This window comes from Capricornis sumatraensis, chromosome 1 (genome assembly GCF_032405125.1).
Source record: "Capricornis sumatraensis isolate serow.1 chromosome 1, serow.2, whole genome shotgun sequence".
In the NCBI taxonomy this organism is placed as follows: Eukaryota; Metazoa; Chordata; class Mammalia; order Artiodactyla; family Bovidae; genus Capricornis; species Capricornis sumatraensis.
The window spans coordinates 69,010,940-69,029,531 of NC_091069.1; the positions used below are offsets into that span (position 1 = coordinate 69,010,940).

The following is an 18,592-nucleotide window of genomic DNA, read 5'->3' on the forward strand; positions in this document are numbered from 1 at the left end:
GTCTATCTAGTCAAAGCTATGGTTTTTCCAGTAGTCATGAATGGATGTGAGAGTTGGACTATAAAGAAAACTGAGCATAGAAGAATTGATGCTTTTGAAATGTGGTATTGGAGAAGGCTCTTGAGAGTCCCTTGGACAGCAAGGTGATCCAACAAGTCCATCCTAAAGGAAATCAGTCCTGAATATTCATTGGAAGGACTGATGCTGAAACTCCAATACTTTGGCCACCTGATGCGAAAAACCGACTCGTTGGGAAAGACCCTGATGCTGGGAAAGATTGAAGGTAGGAGGAGAAGGGGATGACAGAGGATGAGATGGCTGGATGGCATCACCAACTAGATAGATGTGAGTTTGAGTGAAATCTGGGAGTTCGTGATGGACAGGGAGGCCTGGCGTGCTGTAGTCCATGGGGTCACAAAGAGTCAGACACAACTGAGCAACTGAACTGAACTGATGTTTATTTGACCTTAATTATTTGGATACACAAGATATTATGCTTTGTGTTATTGAAAAAATGACTATTATTAAATTATATATCATCACAGTTACCAACTTTTTTCTGGTTTTTAAAAAGTTTGTTCTGAACTCCTACTTTCATAATTCCAAGAGCCAGAGAAGTGATCTTTTAAAAAACCAGCTTCAATTAATTAATGAAAAAAATGAATGGACTTTGCTGTTTAAAGTGCTACATGATAAAAATCTACCAAATTTTGATGAAATATAATTGGTTGGGGAAAAGAGTCCTGACAATTTTGCTTGCTATGTTCTTAAGTACAGGGCACAATACCCAGTTTCCACCAGCAGTTAGCAAGGGATGTCCTCTGGGAGCACACAAAGGAGGAAGCCCACAGAAAAGGAATGCTGGGAAAAATGCTTAGTGATACACTATTTAAAAATTCAAAATCAAGACAATTAACTCATACTTTCCCCTCAACAGTAACAAACATTTTCAAATGAACAATCTATGAGAATAAATGCTACCTGCACATTACTGGTGCATTGTCAGACTGGCAATTCTGGACTCTAGCATAGTATTATGTCCATTTTTAAGACCATAGAATCAGAGCTGATAGTTTGAATATATTCTTGATCCAGTGTCCCTGCTTAAAGAACACAGTCCAAGTAAGTAACATAGAAGAGAAAATCCCACCTCTACAAAGATATTTGGAGTTTTACTGTGGATATCAGCCAAGAAACTAGAAATAAGCCCAAAAGCTCAACAGTAGGAGGATAAGAAAGAAAATTATGATATTATCACTGTGCAGAGTGTAATTTGTTTATTGCAAATGACAAACGTGTGTTCCATCTTTTTTCACATAGGAAAATATATATGAAATACAGTCAAGCAAAGAAAGCAGACACAAAGAAATATGCACCCAGTAACGGTAAACTGATGAACTGGCAGGGCAGAGAGTCTTAAAAATGTTGACATTTTATTAAGTTACACCTTGCATATATGTGTGCTTCAGTCATGTCTGATTCTCTGTGACCCTCTGGATTGCAGGCCACCAGGCTCCTCTGTCCATGGGATTCTCCAGGCAAGTATACTGGAGTGGGTTGCCAGGCTCTTCTCCAGGGGATCTTCTCAACCCATACCTCTCACATTTCATGCACTGGCAGGTGGGTTCTTTATCACTAGTGCCACCTGGGAAGTCCATGTTACACTTTATTTCATGGTAAAATTGATTTTTCAATAAAAAATTATGATAAAATTATGTTAAACATTAAAATTTTAATCTTACATTACAAAAAATCATTATTCAAAAATTGAAGAGGTGGCAAGAATACACAGAAGAACCGTACAAAACAAAAAGATCTTCACGACCCAGATAATCACATAGGTGGGGTCACTCACCTAAAGCCAGACATCCTGGAATGTGAAGTCAAGTGGGCCTTAGGAAGCATCACTATGAACAAAACTAGTGGAGGTGATGGAATTCCAGTTGAGTTATTTCAAATTCTGAAAGATTTTCTGTGAAATCTTTGAAATTCTGTCAAAGTGCTGCACTCAATATGCCAGCAAATTTGGAAAACTCAGCAGTGGCCACAGGACTGGAAAAGGTCAGTTTTCTTTCCAATCCCAAAGAAAGACAATGCCAAAGAATGCTCAAACTACTGCACAATTGCACTCATCTCACACGTTAGTAAAGTGATGCTTGAAATTCTCCAAGCCAGGCTTCAAGCAATACGTGAACCGTGAACTTTGAGATTTTCAAGCTGGTTTTAGAAAAGGCAGAGGAACCAGAGATCAATTGCCAATATCTGCTGGATCATCGAGAAAGCAAGAGAGTTCCAGAAAAACATCTATTTCTGCTTTAGTGACTATGCCAAAGCCTTTGACTGTGTGGATCACAATAACCTGTGGGAAATTCTGAAAGAGATGGGAATATCAGACCACCTGACCTGCCTCTTGAGAAACCTGTATGCAGGCCAGGAAGCAACAGTTAGAACTGGACATGGAACAACAGACTGGTTCCAAATAGGAAAAGGAGTATGTCAAGGCTGTCTATTGTCACCCTGCCTATTTAACTTCTATGCAGAGTACATCATAAGAAATGCTGGGCTGGAAGAAGCACAAGCTGGAATCAAGATTGCCAGAAGAAATATCAATAACCTCAGATATGCAGATGACACCACCCTTATGGCAGAAAGTGAAGAGGAACTAAAGAGCCTCTTGATGAAGGTGAAAGAGGAGAGTGAAAAAGTTGGCTTAAAGCTCAACATTCAGAAAACGAAGATCATGGCATCTGGTCCCATCACTTCATGGCAAATAGATGGGGAAACAGTGGCTGACTTTATTTTTCTGGGCTCCAAAATCACTGCAGATGGTGATTGAAGCCATGAAATTAAAAGACACTTACTCCTTAGAAGGAAAATTATGACCAACCTAGACAGCATATTAAAAAGCAGAGACATTACTTTGCCAACAAAGGTCCGCCTAGTCAAGGCTATGGTTTTTCCAGTAGTCATGTATGGATGTGAGAGTTGGACTATAAAGAAACCTGAGAGCCAAAGAATTGATGCTTTTGAACTGTGGTGTTGAAGAAGAGTCTTGAGAGTCCCTTGGACAGCAAGGAGATCCAACCAGTCCATTCTAAAGGAGATCAGTCCTGGGTGTCCATTGGAAGGACTGATGTTAAAGCTGAAACTCCAATACTTTGGCCACCTGATGTGAAGAGCTGACCCATTCTAAAAGACCCTGATGCTGGGAAAGATACAGGGCAGGAGGAGAAGGGGACGACAGAGGATGAGATGGTTGGATGGCATCACCGACTCAATGGACTTAGGTTTGGATGGACTCTGGGACCTTGTGATGGACAGGGAGGCCTGGCGTGCTGCGGTTCATGGGGTCGCAAAGAGTTGGACACCACTGAGTGACTGAACTGATAATACATAAATTTGTATTTATGACATTTTAGTATTATAAACTAAGCATTACTAAATGAGTATTATGTAAATAAGATGAATTTTTTATAGAAGTTGTAGTGGGGGTTACAAATAATATGTGTGGTTTTGTTAATCCCAATTAGCACTTTTCACCAAGTAATCACATAATAAAAGCTTCCAATTATGAAGAACACATAGAGAGACTAAAGTAATCACAGTAGTTTAGGATTGTGTTCCTCAAATTTTCAGGGTTTTTTTTTGTATTTTCCTAGTAATTTTTCTTTTTCCTTATCTTTAGGCATCCTCTGTATACAGTCTAGGTATACAGTTGACTCTTGAACCACTCAGGGGAGTCAAAAATCCATGTACAACTCAGACCATATGCATTCATGGTTCTACATCGATGGATTCAACCAACCTCTTAGTATGTAGTACTCTAGTACTTACTACTTAAAAAAAATCTACAGAAGTAGATCCATGAAGTTCAAACCCGTGTTATTCAAAGGTCACCTGAATAGCCTCTGTCCATTATAATAATCCCAAGTTTTTATGCCCAACCTAGGCACTGCCTTTTCATTTTATTCATGGTCTCTTTTGTTGGGGAATAATTTTTTTATTTTAATGTGCTTCAGTTTATAAATCTTTTCTTTGAGAGTTTGTGATCTGAGGGTCTTGTTTGAGAAAATACTCCTTGCCCTCAGGTCCTAAGAATATCCTCATACATTTTCTGCCATGGTTCAGAGCTATGTTTTGCACAAACATTTAATGCCCTTGTGACTTACATGGCATTTTGTAGAACAGCCGTTCTCCAGCACCATCATTAGTTTGCAAGTATTTACTATCCAAAGACCAGTCAATGTGTGTGATGAAACTGAGAGACTTGTTGCATTCTCCAATTTTCTTATACCTCTGGGCGACAGCGTAGACGTCTACTGGGCCATCATTGGATCCCACTGCGAGATAAGAACCATCTGGAGAAAATTTCATTTCATGAATGACTTCTTTTCGATCTTTGATATGAACCACTTCTGTCATATCTCTGAAAGAATAAAAAAGCAAAGTGATAAATAGCAAATCTAGGGATAGGAACCTCAAATTATGCTTTAAAGTTTGTGCGTCACTGAAAATTTGGTAATTAGCCATCTTCTCATACATCGCTAAGCAAAGAAAGAAAAGGTTGCTCACCCATTTGGTAATGAGTTATGTGTAGCTGGTAATGAGAATTTAGTGTAATAAACCATGTCAACAGCATTTTTAAAGCTATATAGAATTTGTTATGTGAGATACAGTATCTGATTTATAGCTTCGTTTCCTTTCTATAATTACAAAGTGCGTAATCCCAAAGAATAACCAAGGTTATTTGAAGGAAATACAAGAGTGGGTCATAGTTTTTGTATAGTATAAATAATATCAGATGTTAATAAATAGGAAATGTTCCATTTTGTTAGTGATTATAGGTGGAAAAAAATCTTTTACTCCAGCTCACCTCTAAAAATCTGGTGCTATTAGAGGCGGCTTTCCTTTTCCTTCCTTTTTCTCGTCTCATTAAAAGCCCATAATCTCTTACCTAAAACCCTTAGGACAAGACGTGCTTGGGAGTTGATCACTCACTGCATTTTGGAAAGGTTCACATATATTATGCAATAGCCCCGTAGGAGCTAGGGCAGCGACCCCTTTTGAACACATTAATATTCTGCAGCAAATCACATGAATATGATTATTCCTACTAAGAGATTAATAGATATGTGTGTAACTGAATTACCTCGCTGTACACCTGAAACACTATAAGTCAACTATACTTCAACAAAATATATATATTGAGAAAAAAATTACATTAAAAAAAAAGGAGACTAACAGACTGTAAACAATTTCACATCAGTTCACTGGGTCAGGCTGTGCTGCCAAATAAGTTACCAAAGAACTTCAGATTTTCGGTGTTCAGATCTGCCAATTACAGATGGGGGATTGCGTATCTCCCTATTCAAAACAGAAAATGCATTTTTTCCTGAAGTCCTGGCAAACATTCTGACCTGGAGAATTAATTTTTAACAGAAGCATATCTCTAATGTCATTTTCAATACCGGTAGTACGTGCCTGACTCGGAGAACAATGAAAGATCCGTCCTTCATGCCCAGGGCCAACTGAGATCCATCAGGGCTGAAAGCAACGCTGCGAACTGCTTCCTCCATGTTACAGCGGGCAATCAAGGCATGGTCAGCCAGGCTCCATAGCCTAAGCACAGTTCAAAGTCAAAACAAAACACTTTCTCATAGTCATCAGCCAGCCCAAGGCCAAAGGCCTGTTCATCATGGTGATAGTAACAAAAAAGGACGCAGTAACATCACACCAGTCTCCTTCCTCTCGGCATGTCTGGGAAGCTGCAAAGGTGTTTGGTCTATCTTTGGGTGATTTTCTCCATTTGAAATATCCAGCAAGAAATAAAACGAGATATTTTCAAAGATTTTGAGATTCAAAAATTAGGAAATTTTACATACTACTTCATACAAAATTATACTTTTCTCTTTGGAGATTAAAAATTGTTCCTGATTTATACCAATGGGTGTTAATAACACTTACAGGATAAGAGGTACTACTGCTGCTGCTGCTAAGTCGCTTCAGTCGGGTCCGACTCTGTGTAACCCCATAGACAGCAGCCCACCAGGCTCCTCCGTCCCTGGGATTCTCCAGGCAAGAGTACTGGAGTGGGTTGCCATTTCCTTCTCCAATGCGTGAAAGTGAAAAGTGAAAGTGAAGTTGCTCAGTCGTGCCCGACTCTTAGTGACCCCATGGACTGCAGCCCACCAGGCTCCTCTGTCCATGGGATTTTCCAGGCAAGAGGACTGGAGTGGGGTGCCATTGCCTTGCTGTTATTATTAGTTGTTTTTTATATATGGGTTTTCTTCTAGAAACTGTGTTATGTAAATATAGACTAAAATGCATATTATGTTTGTTGGTCTCCTGAGCAAGAAAAAGTATCTGAGATGGAGAAGAACAAATGGTACCCCTGCTGAGGAGGATTCCAAGCTGGCTGTACACAGTCATATGCCAAAACTCCTCAAAAATCCCTGGTGCCCCACTACTGACAGGGCCCCTCTTGGCCAGGAGAGGGGGAATACTTCACTGGGCCCCCTGGCTGATGAGCAGACTACTGCTGGAGAAACAGAGATCACTTGTAAGGGCAGCTCTTAGAACACCTAATCCAAGCACTTCAGACTGAGAGACCATGAACTAAATATCTGAGGATTCGAATAAGAGTTTCTATATGACTTGCAGTTGTGGTATGTGACCTCTTTCTGTTACCACTTTAAAGGCAGTCTTCTCTTAATACGTAAACAACAATATCTGTGGCGGGGGCAAGGGTGGCTGAGAATCTAAGCTCTTGTGATAAAGAGGCAAGAGTAAGTCAAATGTGGTGTTTTCCTAAGTGCGTCCTGCCATCAGGAGGGACAGGGGCACCTGTCTTGTCATGTTGGGCTGGCCAATGGAGTCTGCCTATCCCTGAGGCAGCCTGTGCTACTCAGCTTAAAACTCAGGGTACGCTTTCAATACCCTTTCCATTATTCATAGTTTCATGCTGTTTTTAGCCGTGTACTATTTTAAGCAATGTAAGCTTTGCTTTACTAGCATGAAGAAACCACCACTCCTCAGCAAACTGCACTATCCTTTTAAAGTCACTAAGCTAACCTTTCTCAGTTATGACTTATACCCCTGGTAAATTTCAATACTCAGAGTGTCAAATTCCATTTAATATCTTAGCCAAATTAATGGTTAAAGGGAGTAATACAAATTCTGGCAGTAAGGGCTCTTTACAATTCTAAGATTCAACATAGTTGTTAAATTACAAAAGCTAAAAACTTTCTTGAAATCCTTTCTATCTGGAGGGGTATGAATTGCATTTCTTGGACGTTGAATAACTTGGTGGCATTGGTTTGGCTCAGAGTAACGGAAGGGAAAGGAAGAGAGGAAGGCAGGAAGTAAAGAGAAGTAAGAAGCCAAATAAACATTCATAGCACATGTAGAGATAGCTGTAATTGTTTTCACTGATTTTTAGATTGATGAGACTTTAGTGCTGGGTGCAAACTGAACAGTGGATTTATCTTTGGATTTATGCTAATGAATATACTGACTGCATCTTGACTGGATTCACAAAAATACAGAATAAGGGTGGGGAGGGAGAGTAATGACCTTAGGTCTTGTGTCCAGTCCTCCTGTTTAGCTATTCAAACTTAGAAGCAGTAATCCATCGATGAATTGATCAATCAGTCTCTTCCTCTCACTGCCACAGACTCTCTTTCTGGCCTGCTTATTGTTGAGCACATTTAAAGTTCAGTAGTAAATACAAAAATGCTGGATTCAGTGTAACAGCTTTCATCTCACACTTTCAAATCATATGTTCCAGTCTCTCAACAGTCACAAGAACAGTGGAAGCATAGTATTCTGCTCATTTTATTACTGTCGAGCTCTCAAACAACAAGTGATCCATAGTAAGAACCCCTGAGACCCTAATAAAATCAGCCATTTTCTTAGGAACCAGCACTTTCCCTTGATTTGAGGACATTGCTCAAAATTCCACATGAGAATTTACAAAGAAAGAATTAATGACTCTCATGCTAAAGATGACTTTGGAAAATCAGAACTTCAGTTCTATTTGAGATCTCTAATCTCCAACTAAACTGATAAAAAGTGAGTAAGCTGTGAAACTGCTAAGCTGCCCCCAGAAGGACAGAAGATATGAGGGGGAAATATGACTTTATCACAGATGAATGAACTCAGCTCACATCTTCAACTGAAAGAAACCTGGAGGCCAATCTAACCAGTGGGAGTGTATTTTCACTTCTGAGAACATTTTCTTGACTTAATATGGGGCCCAAGAAAGATAGCAACAAAAAGAGATCAAGAAGCCAACTGTTGTTAAGCAAAATGTCTCAGCATTCTGTTTGGAAACTGTGAGGTTCTGCACTGTGGGTTATCCTTCTCTTAAAGTAACAAGCAAGCTTGGGCAAAATCAATCTGTCATCCCAGGGAGGTGTGTGAGGTTACGGCAACACTGCTGGGGCCTCACCTGACAGAGCGGTCATCACTGCCCGTCACGGCCAGTGGCTTCTTGGGGTGCAGGGCCAGAGCCCAGAGCTCCCCCTCACAGTGACCCTGCAGGATCAGCATTGGTTTGTCCCTTTCTCGCACGATTACTTCAAATATCTCGCTGTCCTGGGTCCCTGCTAGGAGGCGGTCTGCTTTCCAGCACACACTCCGGATAGAGAGGCCTGACAAAGAAAATACACGAGTAAAGTAAAAGCATACTTCTGCACCATTCACAGATAAAACACCTGAAGTTAAAACCTTGTCAGCAGGAGAGCCTCTAAGGTAACATAGCCAAACAATGCCTGGGGGTGGACAACCAAGCCACACAGCACTCTGCATTATTGACCACTGCCTTCCATGTGCTGGCCCCGACCACACCCCTTGTAACCTGTTTTGTAAAGGAAAGACTGCTCTTTCCTGTCTGACTTAGGCTAACTATGTGGTTTTATAGCAAGTGAAGTGAGTGAGTCAAAGTGCTCAGTCATGTCTGACTCTCTGCGACCCAATGGACTATACAGTACATGGAATTCTCCAGGCCAGAATACTGGAGTGGGTAACCTTTCCCTTCTCCAGGGGACCTTCCCAACCCAGAGACCAAACCCAGGTCTGCCGCACTGCAGGAGGATTCTTTACCAGCTGAGTCACAATGGAAGCCCAAGAACACTGGAGTGGGTAGCCTATCCCTGCTCCAGCGGATCTTCCCAACCCAGACTATCCCCTCCAGCAGATCTGGAGAACCAGGTCAGGAAGATCCGCTAGAGCAGGGATAGGCTACCCACTCCAGTATTCTTGGGCTTCCCTTGTGGCTCAGTTGGTAAACAATCTGCTGTAATGCGGGATACCTGGGTTTGATCCCTGGGTTGGGAAGATACAGCAAAGTCTATATTAAATATGACATTAAAGTGAATATAAGAGCAGGAATTGGTCTTAATGAAAACTTAACCTCCTTTAAAATAATTTCCTTCTGACTTGCTATGGAAAAGTTAATAATCACTTCAATCCTTAGGATGCTAGCATTGTAAGATAATTACATGTGGGTGATACTACAGAACAGTTAATTATCATATTAGGCAAGTATATAGTATGTATTTGATCAGAACCGAGCCTCATTCTGCTGGATAACAGATGCACCATGTCCCAGAAATACGCAAATGAAACTCCAATTTCAGTCTCAGAATACCATCAAACATTTGAAGATATTATACTTCATTGACTTAACAATTTATGGAAACTTCTCTAAAAGTGCAGTACTCCTTTTAAATCCAACCTTCCCCCTCATATCATTCCATCCTCTCTAAGTAGATTCTCAACTTGCCTGCCTGAGTTTTGATTGTGTGGACTTCTTGTGGTCTATTCTGTTCCTTACAAGGTACATTTATTTATTTACTTACACAGTGAATCTTCTCGTCTGAATTAGAAGTACATAAGCCATCCCACTTTCACAACTACTTCAAACTACTTAAGGATGTGATAACCTTTGAAGATCTGAGCTGCCTCTCCAGTGGGCTTTGTGTCTCTGTTGCAGAAACGAACAGAAGTCAGAGTACCTGGACTTCAGTCCTGCTCTATACCGACTGGCGTCCCAGGGAGACTCCCCTTCTCTCTGGGGACCATAAACGTAGACTATAATTATGGAGACCATGTAATTTATCATCCAAATCAGGACCATTCTGGAAGTAAAGCAGGCTCTAAAAATAATTAAATTTACATTTTTTGAAATATGTATTAACCAGGAAAGCAGCTTTAGTATGTCGAAAGACCTATTAAATAATTCTATCAAAAATTTCAGATCTATTCAATAAAATTCTAATTACTTTATTGCGGAATGAAAAGGTCTAAGACACGGGAATGAATAGGCAGACACACAGAGGATTCTTAGTGTCGTGAGAGTCTGTAGGATCCATAATGGTAGGTACATGTTATACGTGTCAAAACTCAAAGAATATATTAATACAACACGCAGAGTGAACCCTAATGTGAACTATAGGCTTTGGGAGATGATATATCAATGCAGGTCCATCCACTGTAACCATTGTACCATTCTGGTGGGCCATGTTGATAGGGAGGCTGCGTGTGTAGGAGAGCAGAAGTATAGGAGAAATATCTGTACACTCAATTTTGCTGTGAACCTAAAACTGCTCTAAAAAGTACAATCTGTTAAAAAAAATTTCAAGACAAATGCTGGATGATAGAAGAGTTAGTTGGTGGTATCTGGACACCCTAACTGAAATCCTCATCTTAGCTCATAATGATCTTAAAAGGATCTAATGAGGTAATGAATTTATCTACAAAATAGAATTTTTTTAAGGGATAAGGCTATCCTTACATGAGATAGCTCTCCTTACCCCCTGCTCTGAATGCATTGCTCTGTATCTTGAAATGGATGGAGACAGCACGCAGGCAGATTTATTATTCCTGCTGTGAGTAGTAAGTAGCGATACCTTGGCAACGGCTAGTTTCAGGGTCACTCACTCAAAATCCTCCACGGCAAACACCACCGCGGGCTTTCAGGGTTGGAAAGGACAGATGTGTGGGGAAAACAGTCAGGATAAGATGGCAGGCTGACAGGCAGGAGGCTCAGCTGAGGAGGAAAAATCCTTTTGCTACTGTCCCTTTCTTGTCGGTATCTCCTCCCCATGCTTTTATCAACATATTCCTATTTCTTCTAGGAGGGGGGTGAATTTGTCGTCTCCCTAGCAGGCTTTGCATCATCTATAATTTTATTACAGGAGAGGTATAAGACTTCGTCCTTGAGAAACAGGAAGAGAGATATTAATTACATTCTAACATCAGCAAAAAAATCAGATAGTTTACTTGTTTATTATATTTATTGCCCCCCCCCTTACTAACATCTGTGAAGACAAGAGTTTTCTCAGTTTTATACACCTTTGTGTCCTCCACACCTAGTATAGTGGTAGGTACTCAGTAAGAATTGTTAAACGAGTAAGATAGTAAAGTCATAAACATTTCTTGAGTCTTTGGAGATACCAAGAAATAAAAGACAACCTCCCCATCCTCAACAAGACCATTTCAGAGGACGGATATAGTCATTAGTTTACATACAAAAATATTTATTGAGCACCTATTACATGCCCAAGACTAGAGCTTAAACACTGAACAAGCCAGGCTCATGCCCTAATGGAGTTTGCATTCTAAGGAGGAGCCAGACATTTGTAAGCAGGTATCTACATGCCAAAATCAATTAAAATAATATATACAAGAATACACAACAGGGAAAGGACAATCTCTTCCAGAAATGGTGTTGGAAAAACTAGACAGCCACATATAAAAGAAACATACAAAAATAAACTCTAAATGGATTAAAGACTTGAACCTAAGACCTGAAACCCTAAAACTCCTAGAAGCAAACATAGGCAGTGAGCTCCTTGACATCAGTCTTGGTGATGACTTTGTGGCTCTGACAACAAAAGGAAAGGCAACCAAAGTAAAAATAAACAAGTGGGAACACATCAAACTAAGAAAGCTTGCTCACAGCAAAGGAAACAATCAACAAAATGGCCAGGCAACCTACCCAATGGGAGAAAATACTTGCAAATCATACATCTGATAAGGAGTTAATATTCAAAATATATAAAGAACTCATACAACTCGACAGCAAAAACCCCAAACAATCTAATTACAAAATGGACCTGAATAGACATTTTTCCAAAGAAGACATGCAGATAACAGGTACTCGAAAAGGTGTTCCACATCCCTATACAGAGAAATGCAAATCAAAACCACAATGAGATATTATCTAACACTTATTATAATGGCTATTTTTTTTTTCTAAAGCTGAGAAATAACAAATGCTAGCAAGAATGGGGAGAAAAGGTGGCCCTTGTGTACTATGGGAATGTAAACTGGCACAGCCACTGTGGGTAACAGCATGGAGGTGCCTCAAAAATTAAAAATAGAACTACCAGAGGATCCAGCAATTTCACTCCTGAATGTTATTTGAAGGGAACAAAACCACTATCCGTAAAACGTACCTGTAGCCCATGTTCACTGCAACACGACTCACCACAGCCACAGCATGGAAACAACCTAACTCTTCACCAACCAGCCAACAGAATGTGACACACACACAGATAATGGATTATTATTCAGCTACACACAAAATTCTTGCCATTCGGGACAACGTGGGTGACTTCTGAGGGCATAAGGATATGTGAAATATGTCAGATAGAGAAAGATAAATATTATGGGAATATATGTGGAACCTAAAAAAGAAATAACAAAACCCCCAAATCTCACAGATACACAGAACAGATTGGTGACTGCCAGAGACTGGGGTGGACAGCAGGCAAAATGAGTGAAGGTAATCAAAAGGCACAGACTTCCAGTCATAAAGCAGGGAAATCCTGGGGGTGTAATGTAAGCATTATTTACATGTACATTTAGCAATACTGTAATGTGTATTTAAAAGCAGCTAAGAGAATAGATCTTAAACGTTTTCATCACAAGAAAAAAATTTATAACTATGTGTAGTGATGTTAACTAAACTTGAGGTTATCATTTAGAGACAAATATATTATACACACACACATCATATGTAAACATTATTTTATATACCTGAAACTAAGGTTATAGTTCAACTGTATCTCAATAAAAATGATACATACACACATATTATACATATACACATATATATCTCAGCAATATGTTATGTATTTTAACTGTTACCTGTCAGGGAGTGTTTAACAGGAGGATTCCTACCTGCTGTTTCTCACAAGCCCTTTGTTTCTTTTCAAGCGGAACAGCATGCTGCTCCCAGGAACTGGGGTCATGGTGTGAGACAGGCTTGAATCTCCTTTAGTAAATATTCTCTTTATGACAAAACTGCTTAGTTTCGATCCCCTTTCTTGAGACATGGATTGTCTCCTGACGTTGTGACCATCATCATCCCTGTTCCCTTGGTAACGGTTATTGTACATTTGGTTCTCTGATCTTTATCATTGATGAAAGAAACTTCTTGTACTACAGCCTATATATACTCAAAGAAAAATCATTAAAGCACCTTTGCTCCATCAGAGCTTGGGTCCCCGTGTCTTTCTTTCTCTCTCTCTCTCTCTCTTCCACTGATTGCTTGGAGCGCAGAGACCCATCTTGCTCACTCTCCTGCCCGGGCTTCTAAGACTCTTTCGAGAAGGCGCCCTGTGCCTTCACCCCATCTTGAGAGGGCATCCGGTGGCTTCGTGAGAGACACAAGTTCTGTGTCAAGGACTTTATTGGCTTTCTGCATAAGCACCTTTGCTCCATCAGAGCTTGGGTCCCCATGTCTTTCTTTCTCTCTCTCTCTCTTCCACTGATTGCTTGGAGCGCAGAGACCCATCTTGCTCACTCTCCTGCCTGGGCTTCTAAGACTCTTTCAAGAAGGCACTATGTGCCTTCACCCCACCTTGAGAGGGCACCCGGTGCCTTCGTGAGAGACACAAGTTCTGTGTTAAGGACTTTATTGGCTTTCTGCATAAACCAGGGAGTATCAGCCTCTTTCTCTCTTTCACTTTCTTATTGTCACCTCCAGACTGCCAGGTTCCAGTCCATTAAAGGACCCCAACAGTTATCAAAATATTCAAACCACAATCCCTTTATGATTCCACTGACTGTGCTAAAGACTTACCTTTCCAAGCAGACCCGGCACCCACAGCTCCACTACAAGCATGAACAGGTGAGTTCTCCCCATGGCCTCGAACTAAATGGCTTGAACACAAAATTTCTCCCTAAGAACCACCAGTGTACAGACACTTTTCTCCCACCATCCCCACTATTTTTTAACTTCCTGTTTGGGGAACACATTCAGAATGTTCAAGAATACTATAACAAGCAACCTATCACATGGAATTGATACGTTAACATTTAAAAAATATTTGCTTTGTCTTTAAGAGGTTTAGGACAAAGAAGAACCTTCCACCCCAGACTAGACTGACAAAGCAGTCGAGCTATGCAGCACCTAGCTGTATATTCAGACTCTGCCTTGCCCAGGGAGCTCTTGGATCCTTAGAAGAGCCTCAAGGGGCCTGGCAAGGAAACCACAGGGAAATGAGAGATGAGAGGCAGAGTCTAAGGATCCCACTGCTGCTTTTCCCTTAGTAACTCACAGGCTGTGTTTTATAGCAGATTTCATTTTAAAAAAGGCGTCCACTGAACCAACCAGCATAAGGGAGGAGCTTTAACATGTAGCAAAAGCAATGAAGTTAAACTGATATGGATTGTTCCTGACTATAAGTAGGGGCAAGGGAGAAGGAGAGAGAAGCCAAGGGAGGAGTCATCTCATTTTCATTGTTCACAACATAAATTTAGTGAGCTGTGAACATTTTCCCTAGAGACCAACTCAGGCTCTCCACAAAAACTCAGTTCTTCAAACCGATAAACTCGATTCTGTCACATCAGACAAGCGGTCCCAGGGGTCTACCTACAGAGACAGACGAGACGCTAAGCCACTCTCACTTCCAAGAGAACTATTTAAAATGGGAATTGCTTCCTAAGGACACCTCAGTGGGTACAGAGCTGTCTTCCAGTTTCCTAGTAGCGCCCTGTTTTCTTCATTTCTGAACCTAACTGCTGTTGTGCAGGCCAGACTGGCTTTTATGCGCACACTGTGGAGAGGCAGGTTCCTAACAAGGTTCTGATATGTAGGTCCCTGCTCCCGTCCATCCAGGCTTGGTTTTAGCTTCTCTGACACAAATGCAGAGAACAGTAACCTAACCGCAATTTCCAAGCTAGGCTGGCCGAGGTGACCGCTGCACTGGGAAGGAATAAAGCTGTCCTTCCCTATCTTCTGCTCTGGCAGTCAGACAAATATAAGGCATTATTTGGAATATGGTCAGAAATTCACCAAGGGTGAAAAGAGAGCCAGGGAAAACCATCCTAATTATTTTAAACTGTAGAAATTCCCTTTTCTTATGAAAAAGTGTGTGTGTTTCAGAGGAAGGCGTTTTGGTGAAGGGTGCACATTTTGAATTCAATGACTTCCTCTTGTCACTAGCTCCACTGTGAGAAGTATGGGGCTCTGGCCTGTGCTTGGTTCAGACAGCCAGCAGATGGCAGTATAGAGCAACCACCCACTTCAACAGAAAAATTCTAAGGCTAACATCAAATTCACACCAGCTCTTTGCCCAGATTTTATATTCAGGAAGTGGAAAACTAACTTTTCAATCTTCTCTGTGACAGTCCTGAAACCTGGGCATGGGGAGATCTAATCCATGAGTATCACGAATATCAACACAGACCTAAAGGACATGGCTTATTTTTCACTAGTTCATTGAACAGTTAAGGACATGGACTGGATTTATATCCCGGATCTGTGACATGGCAAGTGTTTAATCTTTCAAATCTTTGGCTTCCCCACCCATAACCTGGAGAGAATATTAGCACTCACACATCACAGCACTGTTATGAAGATTCAGGGCAAGCATGTATTCAAACACTTGACCCAATGTCTGGCACTCAGTATCAATCTGTGTCTGGCACTCAGTATCAATAAGTATGTTATTGTTGCTGTGATTTCAACCAGCAGGTTTTTATTAGATTCACATCTCCATGGAGAACAGCTTGCTATGCGTGTGGTCAGATTCTGTCCCCAGGCCGGGGTCAGCACCAGGAGCTGGGAAGCTGCTGCTGTGTCCTCCCTGAGTCTGTTAGTTACAGCCCTGGGTTACAACATATTTGTTGTGTTGTTTGTTATCATTTTGATATGTTAGCATTGCTGACTCTCAGAAGGAACGGCTATATCTGACACACAGAAAAACTTTAAAATGCTTTTTCCTTAATTATTTGGCCCAAGAAGGGAAGACTGGCAGTGGGGAGGGGAAGGGAGTTGGTCCTTATTGTTGTTGTTCAGTCACTAAGCTGTGTCCAACCTTTTGTGACCCCATGGAGTGCAGCACGCCAGGCTCCTCTGTCCTCCACTATCTCCTGGAGTTTGCTCAAATTCATGTCCACTGATTCAATGATGCTATCTAACCATCTCATCCCAGTAGCATATTGGACACCTTCCTACTGAGGGGGCTCATCTTCTGGTATCATATAGTTTTGCCTTTTCATGCTGTTCATTCTTGTGGCAAGAATACTGAAATGGGTTGCCGTTTCCTCCTCCAATGGACCATGGTGTGTCAGAACTCTTCAGTAAGGCCTGTCCATCTTTGGTGGCCCTGCATGGAATGGTTACTAGCTCCATTGAGTTATGCAAGCCCCTTCACCATGACAAGGCTGCAATCCATGAAGGGGTGGTACTTATCGGTGCTCTTAAACCTGGTCCACTGAGGCCTGATATATGGTAAAAACCAAGAACAGTTGCTCCAAACTTTACTGTTCATCAGAACCTACATGGAAAATGTTTTTAAAACATGGATGCCTCTATCCTACCCAGAAATTTCTCTCAGTTGGTCTGGAGTGGATCAGGGCATACTTATTTTTAGCTCCCCAGGGCTGAGAACCACTTGTTGAGAACCAGCCGAGAACCACTTGTTAAGAACCAGTCACTACCAAGCTGTTCCGAAGCTAGTGTGTGTTCTCAGCCTTTAGACAGACTGTTGAAAATTCAGATTTCTGGGCCAATTCTAATACAGTGGTTCTTCAGCCAGATATTGGAAAACTACTGTAGTAGATTAGAAAGCAGAAGGCCTGATGAGAAGATAGCCAAAAATAAGTGCAACTTTGAGAAATCTTTTCTGAGTCAAACAAGCCAGTCCTGTAAATGGGCAGGAATGGTTCTCTCAGATACTCCCAGCCCTGCACCCAGAGCTTTGCACATGTGCCTGAAAAGGCTATGGCAATTCAAGAGGAGGCTCTTGAACAGCACAGGGCCCTAGGTGGGGACAGTAAATATCTGTTGAATACACGAGGAAACCATAGCACAGACAGTTTGCAATATTTGCCCCAAGTCCCAGAGTGAGCAGGTGATAGAGAGAAGATGAGGCTGCAGGCCGTGCAAGTCTGGGGTAAACTCTCTTCTCCAAAAGGGTATTTCCCTTCTCGGTGGATGCACCCCCAGGACATGGTATCAAAGGTCAAACAAGACAGGGTGATGGCCTTCTACTAGCCTTATTAAAGGTGCAATACTAAGGAGTGCCCCAGGTAAAAGGCAATATAAGGGTGAGCAGGAGACAGATTACACTCCAAGGGAAGAGAGAGCTTGATTATTGGTGTGTGGATTTATTGCTGGGCTTTCTGTCCTTTTCCATTGAGGTTTGTTTCTGTTTTTGTGCCAATACCATGCTGTTTTGATTACTGTAGCTTTGTAGTCTAGTCTGAAGTCAGGGCACCTGATTCCTCCAGCTCTTTCTTTTCTTAAAATTACTTTGGCTGTTTCAGGTTTTTTTGTGTTTCCATACACATTCCCAGGTGGCACTAGTGGTAAAGAGCCTCCCTGCCAATGCAGGAGACATGAGAGATGTGGGTTTGATCCCCAGGGAAGATCCTCTGGAGAAGGGAATGGCTACCCACTCCAGTATTCTTGCCTGGAATAGCCCATGGACAGAGGAGCCTGGTGAGCTACAGTCCCTGGGGTTACAAAAGAGTCAGACATGAATGAGTGACTAACACTTTAATGAAGAATTTCAAGATGGTGACAGCAACCACTAAACCGAGTGTAAGACTCTCCAGAGCATGGAGCCATGTGCAACGAGGCAGATCTCATGCTCCAGGAGCCAGCCCTGCCAGGAGACCCCAGGGCTATTGAAGGGAAAATGGGATGCTACATGCAGTGTGTTTAAAACAAAGCATCCTGCAGAATACTGACATAAATTGCAGCAATATCTTTTTTGATCCATCTCCCAATATAATGGAAATAATAACAAAAAAAAACACAAATGGGACCTATTTAAATTCAAAAGCTTTTAAGTAACAAAGGAAACAATAAAACAAAAAGACAAACCATAGACTGGGAGAAAATATTTGCAAATGATGTGACTGACAAGGGATAAGTTTCCAAATTTTACAAACAGCTCATAACACTTAAAAGTGTCAAAATAAACAAATCAACAAATGGGCAGAAGACCGAAACAGACATTTCTCCAAAGAAGACATACAGATTGCCAAGAGGCACATGAAAAGATGTTTAACATCACTAGTTATGAGAAAACTACAAATCAAAACTACAACGAGATATCACCTCACACCA

The 18,592-nt window shown here is 41.2% G+C and overlaps 1 protein-coding gene across 1 annotated transcript in view; it reads right to left on the minus strand.

The window, feature by feature from the left end:
* The window catches only part of EML6 (EMAP like 6), a 288,057-nt gene that overhangs the window by 123,567 nt on the left and 145,898 nt on the right, over window positions 1-18,592 (minus strand). Inside the window, exons 7-9 of the mRNA XM_068970681.1 lie at window positions 8,450-8,651; window positions 5,482-5,619; window positions 4,170-4,426 (exon numbers count right to left, since the gene is read on the minus strand). Coding sequence (XP_068826782.1) covers window positions 4,170-4,426; window positions 5,482-5,619; window positions 8,450-8,651 — 597 coding nt within the window. The remainder of the gene's footprint in view (window positions 1-4,169; window positions 4,427-5,481; window positions 5,620-8,449; window positions 8,652-18,592) is intronic.